The sequence below is a fragment of the Scleropages formosus genome, chromosome 3 (genome assembly GCF_900964775.1).
Source record: "Scleropages formosus chromosome 3, fSclFor1.1, whole genome shotgun sequence".
Lineage (NCBI taxonomy): Eukaryota > Metazoa > Chordata > Actinopteri > Osteoglossiformes > Osteoglossidae > Scleropages > Scleropages formosus.
In genome coordinates this window covers 16,920,891-16,930,899 of record NC_041808.1, presented here as the reverse complement: position 1 = coordinate 16,930,899, position 10,009 = coordinate 16,920,891, and the positions used below count along the sequence as shown (strand labels likewise).

Here is a 10,009-nt window from a genome sequence, read left to right as displayed (position 1 = left end):
AGAGGCAACGCCACTCAGCAGATTTTCATAGAAAACCCTCTGGGATGATCTAGCTCATCTGCATTGTGTCAAGGTTATCGCCTTTCACACTAACATTGAAATAACAGATTTCTCTGTAGTAGGAAAAGGATCAAAATATTACACTGGGAAAAAATTAAACAGTTGGTCCAGCACAATTTGGAGAGGAACAGCAAAGACCGTTTCGGACAGAGTAACAGTAGCTGTAGAGAGAAAAGCAACATACAGCCAGTAACTGGCTTTTTTTTTTTTGGCGCGTAGACGAATTCGGCCCACCGAACACTTTGCACGTGCGCTTCTTTAAGCCTCTTGTAGCGACGTTTACCCGCTGCTGCAAGGCATTCTGGGATAGGCAGGAGGCAAACAGGAGGTGGAGGCCAGGTCGCAGTCCACGGCCACAATCCACTCAGTTATTGAGGTAGAAATTATTCCAGTTCACACACAACTTCTGGTTTACAAATTATCATTACATACAATTTCTTTACATGGCCACAGGATACAAAATATGCAAGTGAATTAAAGTGACATAAAGCCTCCAGTAAATGTTAGCCCAGTGAGGTGAAAACCAGTTAACTACTAGGATTGATTGATAATTCCTCCAGTTTGTACACCTTATTTACCCTTTCCCAAACAATAGTCAGCTAATGAACAGATAGTTAACGGGTTAACTATCTTGAACACAGAAAATATTCAGGCACATACTGTACTTATGTCACAGACTTAAAAACACAAATGGCTGCACACTTCTCAATCATACACACAAATATAGATGGCCAGTGTACAAGCCACTTCACTGAAGCACACCACCCACCCACACACAGAGAAGGAAAACAGACAAAAGTTGTTACGAAGACCAGACGATGAATTCAAAGCAAAGGCATCTTTAAAGGAGGAAGAGAAATCTTACTGACATTGCAAGTTAACGTTTCCCACAATAATTATATTACGTGTGAAAGAAGGAACTGAGAAATCATATTTCTTCCAGTACAAAGTAATTTAGTGTTTGATATACACTAGATGTTACTTGCATACAGTGACACTTGATATTTTCCATTTACAAACATTAGCAGTGTTTTAAAAAAAAAAACACAGTTAATACCGGGAATGACGCAGATTTTGGCAGACGCCAAAGTACTGGCAATTATTCTGTGTTTAATGGTAAAAAACATTTCCACTCTCAAGACTTAAGTTGCATTGTGATGAAGGGGCTTTTGTACCATTCTGAGCTGACTTGCTGTTACCTACGTTCCAGGAACCCGCCATCTGCCATCTACATGCAAAAATCAATTAGGGCTAAAAATAGATGCATTATGATGGGATACATTTAGACACAAAGTCAGGTGCAGACATTGACCCCCTGAGGAGACTCTGGTATTTTTAACATTAAGAGAATAGAGGCAGTATAAGTCTTTAAGATCTTTTTTATGCAAATACCGTAAAAAATGGATTTGCTTTAAGAAACAGTGGAATGGGAGTCATTGCACATTGAGTGTGACAAACATCCAGAAAAAAAGCCGCTCTTTACATCAAAAATGTTCATAGTTGTCCATCTCTTCCATATCTTCATGTTTCATACTGTGTGAAATGCATACAAGTAGTTTCCCCCAAAACACTCTAAAGGGATAGGAGGAGCAGTGTGATGCATCACGTCTCTTGTCATCTGTTCAAATGGCATCTAAGCAATACTGTCACCCAAAATCTGTCCATAAAGATTAACTGCATTAAAAAAAAATGCCTTAAATAAATAGTAGAAAAATAACCACTTTTAATCCTCAAAAAATGAGGAATGCAGTTCACAGGAATCCCTCATACGATTTGCATTTCCATCTGCCACGTGCTAGACCTTGTCCAGTTCTCACATATTGTGTCCTTTCAGCTTTCATGTGTTCTGAGGGAGTGAAACAAACATGTCTTTATGATTCTCTAGCTATTTTCTTTTCATTATAAAGAAATGCCCACTGTCCCCTTCCACACGGGGCCTTCAGCAGCCAGCATCCACACTGTGCACGGTGACAGCAGCCTGCAGGCGATGCGGGCGGTGCAGTGGCGGGTGGGGTGGCAGCCGACATGGGCGGTATTTATGGCTGAGTAATGCCGCTGTCTGCGGTGGCGTGTCCAGCTCCAGGTCATCCTCCTGGGTCCCCACGTCCACCCCCGCCGACAGGGGCTCATTGTTACAGGGTGGGTTCTCGCTGTCTTCCTGGGGACTCATAGTGCTGTAGCCTGAAACACACAGGTCGCATTAACACATCACCAAAAAAAACAATTACTCTATTCCTTTATAGTAACATGTCCTGTGAACCACATTTCTGTAAACACTTTCTAACAAACTAAATTGCAAACAGATATTTTTTCTTCTTAACCAACAGTACCAGTGCTAGAGTACTGTTGCTGGAAAATAATTTTCTGACAAGGCATTTGATCAGCAAACCTGATCCATAAATGAGCTGGCATGTCTTCCCAGCTCCCAGAAATGTAGGACACCTGTGAATTGCCTTTTCACTTTTCTGTCCAGTTCATCCCATACAAGTGTTGCCCAGGTTGTCCATACAGACTCATACTTTTCACTAGTACTACATATACACTTATCTTTCAAATAACACAATTAATTTGCCATTATTTATTATGGAAAAACAAACTCTTCCGAGATGAAAAATATGTCACCTGAAATTACATTAATTTTAATTAAAAAAAAAAAAAAAATAGGGAGTTTTACACATAACAAGGATTATACAAATATTTTTATATATTATTATATTTTGCTATATCGGAATGATTCCTAGTTTGTCTTTTAATGCTGTATTTTCACTTGTGATGAATAACTTGTCTAGAATCCATATTTCTGTATTTTAAACATGGTTTCAATGCCAGTTGTGAAACAATTTCAGAATTTCTCAATTGGGCAAAATCCTAAAAGTGGTCTTTTTCAAGATTTTTTATTATCTTTTATCTCATATCATATTGTCTAGTTAACATGAGAACAAAAGGTGAGAGGCATTCTTATATCAACTGATATGAAGCCATCGTAGCAGTTCTCACAGTATTTAAAAAGGCAGAGATACACTTAGAATTTATAAACAGAGGAGAGAAGGGGGTGTAATGGTTAGAGCTACTGCCTTGCACTCAAAAGGACCCAGGGCCAAATCCTAACTCCTGCTATAGCATCTTTGATATTGGTACTCGCCGCCTAGAATTGCTCCAGTAAAAGTAACCCAACAATATAAATGAGTAAATCAATGTAAACAGCTTAACATTCTAAGCTCCTTGGGAAAAATGCATCAGATAAATAAATGTAAATGCAAAAGAAAGATCAGAGGACGACAGATGCAATGGTGCTTCTATTCACTTACCGTGGTCACTCTCAGTGCCAGAACGGCCCCAGTACCGACGTCTTCGCTCTGGACTGTGCGCCCTCCTCTCCATAACCGCAGCGATGAAGCGTGTGTTACTCACTGCAGTCGGGAGAGATTGGGAGAGGGCACCACAGAGTTATTCAAGATAATGGACCCATTGCAGCAACAGGACCGTGATCCTGAATCAAGAGCACATTGTCTGCATTGGATACTAACTCCATCCTTCATGAGCTGAAAGGGCGCCTGATGAATGCCAGAGCCTTGATTCCATTTTGATAATGCAAAAATAACTGTACAAAGCAGCTTGTGTTCCAATACGCTAACGCTGTCCAGATCAAATCCACTACAATGTCTCTGGTTCAGCACTGTGTAATATATGGTTGAAGTGCCGAGACTTGGGGTCTGGAGACTCCAAACATAAATATGACTTCCACTTGAAAAGAATTTTCCTTCTGTCTTACAGGACCCAGCAATTTTTTTCTACATTCTTTCATCTAGCAGTCTTTTCCACATTCCAGAAAGGAGGATTTCATCTTACTTATCCCTCGGTCTTCATGACTGTCTTCTTCCCGCTCATTGTCCAGGCTGGACATCCTAACGGACATCTCTGCAGAAAGCAAAAGAACAGTCAGCCAGATAAGGCAACCTTTTCATCTAAGAGACTACTTAATTGGACACAGATTAGTGAGTGTATTCCCTTTAGTTCAAAAAACACTCAACTGGTGAAGTTCAGATTCAAGAACTTTACAAACATTTAAAAAGTTTGGCTAGTGTTTACTTTGCACATACATCAGTTTTGGCGGATAAACCAAATTCTGTATAACAAAGGCATTCAAACCTATTTCACAACATGTAAAACTGATTTAAAAAGATTGTGATCACAATGAAGTGGAATGTATAGACATGAGAAAAACAAATGAGCTGCAGGCAGACAGTGCATCTTGACGCCTTTGGAAGAGGAAGCATGACAAGAGGATTACTGTGAGCAATTACAATAATTTATCCTTTCACTGAGCTAATAATCCCTGTCGATAGGCTCATTAGCAGAAACCTCTTCTACGAAGGTCAGACTCCAGCGGTGAGCTTTAGCTTAATTTAATTGTCTCTGCTGTGTCTTTGCACGGAGGCCATGACCCATAATGCACTACAGCTCTTTACTCCCAGCATGGAACACCATGACAAATTCCACAGGTTGACATCCTTATAATTTGCCTTGAATAACTGAATATGAACGTGGCACAGTACACCATAAACATAAGACTGCAGGTTCTTAGTTTTGGCTGTAAATGCAGTCGAGAGCTCCTTGTGTCTCTCAGAACTGCTGAATCTTTTTCAGCATTCAAGAAGGCTATCAAAACATCTCTTTCACACAGTTCTTTCACAATCTCTGGTCTGCTCCATAAACACATGCTTATTGTCTGTAACAGTCACTTCTGTATTCCGTATCAATTCTATACGCAACTACTGGTATAAAGTGCGGCAGCAAAAATGTGGTAGCAAACAACTGATAAAACATCTCCGCTCTTTGTTGTGAAATGTACCTCATTTTACACTGATAAGTGCATCAGCTTTTACATTTTATGAGTAAATGTAAATAAAGTTACCTGTACCGTAGCATGTACTGTGTGTCAAGTGTTTAGACTACAGTATACAACACAAGGGGGTGCTATTCAAGTTTTATAGCTTTGTATAGTTTAGAATACAAACCTAACACTGTAAGTCACCCTGAACAAAACAAACAACTAAATAACCGTTTTTAATAATATACAGTGTTATACAACATAGGCAGTTCCTGTCCAGAGAGCCTGATTGCTCCCACCCCTCACCTTGGACAGCTAGTGGAGACATGTGCTGGTGCCTGCGGCGGTGGATCTGGTGGCGGTATGCATATATAGCCAGCACCAGGACCATGATACAGCCCAAGATGCCACCAGCCACTGGTCCAACAGGTGCACTCTTCATCGTGCTGAGGGAAGCCACCTCGTCCTCTGTGTGGGGAGATGCATATGATTCGCCTCCAAAGTGGCCAAACTTGGCGTTACTGTTAGATGTTTTGCCTTGTGTTAAAATTTTCACTGCATTTCGTATTAACTGATGCAAAAACATCTTTTTCCAACAGGAATAACCTTATACGTCGTATAATCAATAAATCTTAAGACTGGTCACTGTCTTAAGATGTTGTGTCGCATGCGCCAACAGCTTGGAACCACACCAGCGCCACATGGTGGCCAGTCTTACAACTTACTGGCTATACTATGTATAGTGCAGAGGAGCATAGGCAGAGTACTCCCACCCTACCTCTTGACAAAATCAGAATTTGGCAAAGGCACCAGTGACATCGGATGACTGTTTAGTTGCATATCAAAGTTACACCCCAAAATGTTACACCACCTATTCAAGGTTGTCCTTGAAGATAGACAAAATGCACAATAAAAACACCAACACATGGCAAAGTGGCATGCAAACGTATGAAACACAGCTTGATATCCCCAGCAAGCAGACTCACCAAGTTCACCCAGTCCATCCATGTAAGGACTTCTGGCTCCCAAGATCCCACCAAAACATTCCTTCTGGTGGGCACAGTAGGGTTTGTCCAAATGGGTCTTCCCATCGCGGTCCACCATACACCACTCGCAATCCAGCACTCCCAAGCAGTCACTGAAAGTTGAGAAGCATCATAATATTGGACAATACATTTTACTCTTTCCCCTTAAAAGAAAGCTAAAGGAAGATTTTTAAATTTCCATTAAAACTGTGGATGTTGTTCAAATAAATAGTGCAAATATTTCAGTGCCACAGCACAGAAAACGTCACTGTAAAAAGCCTGAATGGCAGCCCGATACGAGTCACTTTCTTTCCTTTGTGTGCTGGGAGCGGCGTGCGACGCTGACCTGCTCGTCAGCCTCTGGCCGCAGCGTGTGTTAATGCACTGGGCCAGGGTATCTTGCTGCCCCGAGTCCATGAGCGGCAGGGATAGGGGCTCCTGGTGCACCTCGCAGCTGGGGTTCCTGTGTGGCATCCCCACCCCAACCCGAAGGTCAAACACAATCACTAAGACCCATATTAAAATATATCACACCTTCACAGGTGACAAAGGCTACACAAATGACCAAAGGCTGGGCTACATGACCTGTATTGCTCTGCTGCAGGAACACAAAAAGGAAAAAATGAAAGACAGACCGCTTTGTTTTCATAATCAGCAGCTACCGCACAGAGAAACACGTACATGCCTAAAGAGAACCCAGGTCTGAAGTAAACTTTTCAGCATGCATAGTAACATTACATGACAATAATTACTAAAATCAGCAAATGCAATTAATAAATGTAATGTGTAATCTGTGTATAAATTAGAAGAAGCTTGACCTTCAGGCATGATTTAGAGCAGTTAAAACTTGTAAATCAACAACTCACCTGTTCTCTGCACTGGTGAGGTGTCCAGTGCACTCATTGACCTCTAAGGGACACTCACAGGGGCACTCGCACTCATTCTGCTCCATCCTGTGGGGTAAATGGCTGGGAGGTTTATTACCAACCACATAAATATCATATAGGCTTTGTATGTGAAATATGTTACCTTCAGGAAGTGCATCATAGCAAGTCTTGGCAAATACGTAAGTCTGAATTTTCTGGCTCTTTTTGTACCGAACACTGCCACGGCTTACAACAACCCAAACGTATATAAATATGAATGAACGGACAAATACAAGGGCCACGTCAGAAGACATCTGGGCAGCACGCGACCCTTGTTGTTGCTCACCTGTGACAGTTAAGACAGAGCCGGTCGACCGTGCTGCAGGCACAGAATGCCAGTGAGTCACATGTCTCGTTCACGATGCCCACGAAGGCGTTGGTGCCGGGGATGCGAGTCAGTCGGTACCGCGAGCAGTGGCTGCCATGGACCAGGTTGGTCAGGTCACCCTGGAAAGGAAAGGATGATCGGAATGAAATTGAACTTCAGCAGATTAACTCCCCTTTGATGCAAAAGTAGTTGTTAAAAACCTGCTACAAATGGTAAACCCACAACTTATGTATCTGTGCTTTTAAAAAAAAAAAAAAAAAAAAAAAAAAAAAAAAAAAAAAAAAATCATTCAAGGCTGGACAGTAGAAAACTGTACTTTTAAATAAGACACAATATAAACGTATTCAACTGCTTTGTGTTTCTGTGCTACATTCGGTGTTGTAATATTGCTATGCAATGAAAATGGTAAAGTCCTGAAGGGAACACAGGTGGTCCCTGATTTATGATGGGTTATCTTCTACGAAACCCATCATACCTCGAAAATATTGTAATCCGAAAAGGCATTTAATATATCTAGTACACACCTCTGCGTGACAGACTGGGAGATGTGGATTGCTTCTGTTGCCCAGTCTGTCATGGCGAGAGAGTATCGCACCGCTATTCGTTTTCCAGGAGGGGGAGGGGATCAAAATTCAAAGTACGGTTTCTATTCAATGTATTGCCAGCTCACCATCGTAAAGTCGAAAAAATCGTAAGTCGAACCATTGTAAATCAGGGACCACCTGTAATGCACTCAAAATTGTACCATCATTTCCAGCCTGTCTTCAAAGTTCTGAAAGGTATGTGTTGTTCCTGTATAATTCAAACTTCCACAAATCAGCTGTGTCTATAAATTATTTATGAGGATTTGTTCTATACAGCTTGGCAAAAGTGAAGTACATTTACATTTATTTATTTAGCAGACACTCTTCTCCAAAGCGACTTCCAGCGAACTCTGCATAGTGTTATGAGCCCACACACCTTATTCACCACAATGACTTGCACTGCTAGATACAATACTTACACTGGGTCACTCATCCATACATCAGTGGAACACACACACTCTCTGTGTCACTCACACACTATGGGTGAACCTGAACAGCAGGTCTTTGGACTGTGGGAGGAAACCAGAGCACCGGAGGAAACCCATGCAGACATGGGAAGAACATGCAAACTCCACACAGACTGAGTGGGGGTCAAACCCACGTCCTCTCACACCACCTAGGCAGTGTGAGACAGTAGCGCTACTCGCTGTGCCACTGTGCCGCCCCACATACTGCATCGCAGTTTGTTTTTGTCAGTGACTACAATCAAGTACAGATCTCCAGACATTCACCTGGAGGAGAGGTTTGGACTTAGCTCAAATGTTTGGTGCATTAATGATTTCATCTGAGAAATTTTCCTCCCTTCATTTTATTACAAATGCAGATTTTCTAAGGGAATGTCATAAGTGCTGTGCCACCATCCAACATGGCATCAGGAGCATTGGTCATTTTTCTCTTCAGTAGTTGGTTAACTGAATAACTGAAACCCAAATTGTTTAAACAGATAAGTGACTTTAAATATTTAAAGTTATTTCCAAGAATACAACCCTTAAATAAGTTAAATAAAACATCTCATTTATGTCTAACAAGATAAGCCATATCAAAATCATTAAATAAAAAAAAAAAACATGAATACAATACAATGAAATCACATATTACATCACCATACCCTCCTACTCTTATTAGGCCAGCCATGTGAGGAGGTAATGTAGATCATTAGAAATTTCCCTTAATATAGAGTCCAGTCACATGCATGCTGAATGAAGCATGCTTTACAAAAAAGCCCTAAATATAAAATTCCAGGACTAGCCACTAGATGGGATTGTGACATAGGTGAACGCACTAGGGACAAATAAGTTTGTGGTTTACTTTACTACAACACAACCACTCCCGCCCACTCACCATAATGCTGGTGTTGAACTTATAGAAGCGCTGCACGGTCCGGTCACTGAAGCTGTTACACAAGTTCTTCTTCACGAAGTTGGGGTGGTTGAGGATGTCATTGGCGACCAAGGGCTCCTGATACATGAACAAACAACCACATTCTCAGCAAACAGCAGCAGTCAAAGAGGTGAAGATGAGGGAAGGAGGGAAAGACGGGGGCTGGGTTCCTACCTTGTGGGTAATGTGCTGCTGCTCCGCTGGTGCGTGTCCTTTGGGGTCAATGAGGGTGGGATGGGCCACCAGGTACCCTCGGTCTTCCATGATGAAACACCTGGAACAGGTGAACAGGCCAGGTCAAACTAAACACTGTGAAATGTCACATCTCCCCTGGCAAAGAATAGACAACTAAATTGTATTTTAAGGCCATGAAAACTGATTAAAACTATGAGCAAGATATATTTCAAAAACATGGCCTTTACATTACTTTATCTAGGAGATATTTTAATGCAAAACCCTTGCTTTTTACATTTCATCCATTTATATTTTTATTCTCTAAAAGGAGTAGCACAGAGGAGGACTATAAACTCCTATCTGTCACGGAGAATGATTCTCCCTCTCTTTACATCACCCTGGCTAAACAGGAGCATCTTCAGCAGCAGACTGGTCAAATTACTTTGTTTCAAGGAGGTGCTTGAGGGCATTCCTGCCTCTGGCCATTGGGCCCCATGATGAGTCCCACCACTGTCAGGGTGGTACTGTCCTCTTATTGTCCAAGTGGTACTGAGCTGTCAGTACTACTTTCTATTTACTTGCACATTGTCTATTTTTTACACTCTTTTTATAACTATGTGATATATTTTTTCCTACATTATTCCAGTACCTTCTGTCATGACAAGTACATACTGGTCTAAAAATGATAGAATAGGAAGAGA

The 10,009-nt window shown here is 41.4% G+C and overlaps 1 protein-coding gene across 1 annotated transcript in view; it reads right to left on the bottom strand.

Moving 5' to 3' along the window:
- Positions 1–414: 414 nt before the first annotated feature.
- Positions 415–10,009, bottom strand: part of LOC108934919 (VWFA and cache domain-containing protein 1-like) — a 50,463-nt gene continuing 40,868 nt past the window's right edge. The window contains exons 19-28 of the mRNA XM_029250150.1: positions 9,309–9,408; positions 9,096–9,212; positions 7,129–7,289; positions 6,783–6,869; positions 6,263–6,379; positions 5,878–6,029; positions 5,198–5,359; positions 3,910–3,978; positions 3,369–3,470; positions 415–2,241 (exon numbers count right to left, since the gene is read on the bottom strand). Coding sequence (XP_029105983.1) covers positions 2,000–2,241; positions 3,369–3,470; positions 3,910–3,978; positions 5,198–5,359; positions 5,878–6,029; positions 6,263–6,379; positions 6,783–6,869; positions 7,129–7,289; positions 9,096–9,212; positions 9,309–9,408 — 1,309 coding nt within the window. The 3' untranslated portion in view covers positions 415–1,999. The remainder of the gene's footprint in view (positions 2,242–3,368; positions 3,471–3,909; positions 3,979–5,197; positions 5,360–5,877; positions 6,030–6,262; positions 6,380–6,782; positions 6,870–7,128; positions 7,290–9,095; positions 9,213–9,308; positions 9,409–10,009) is intronic.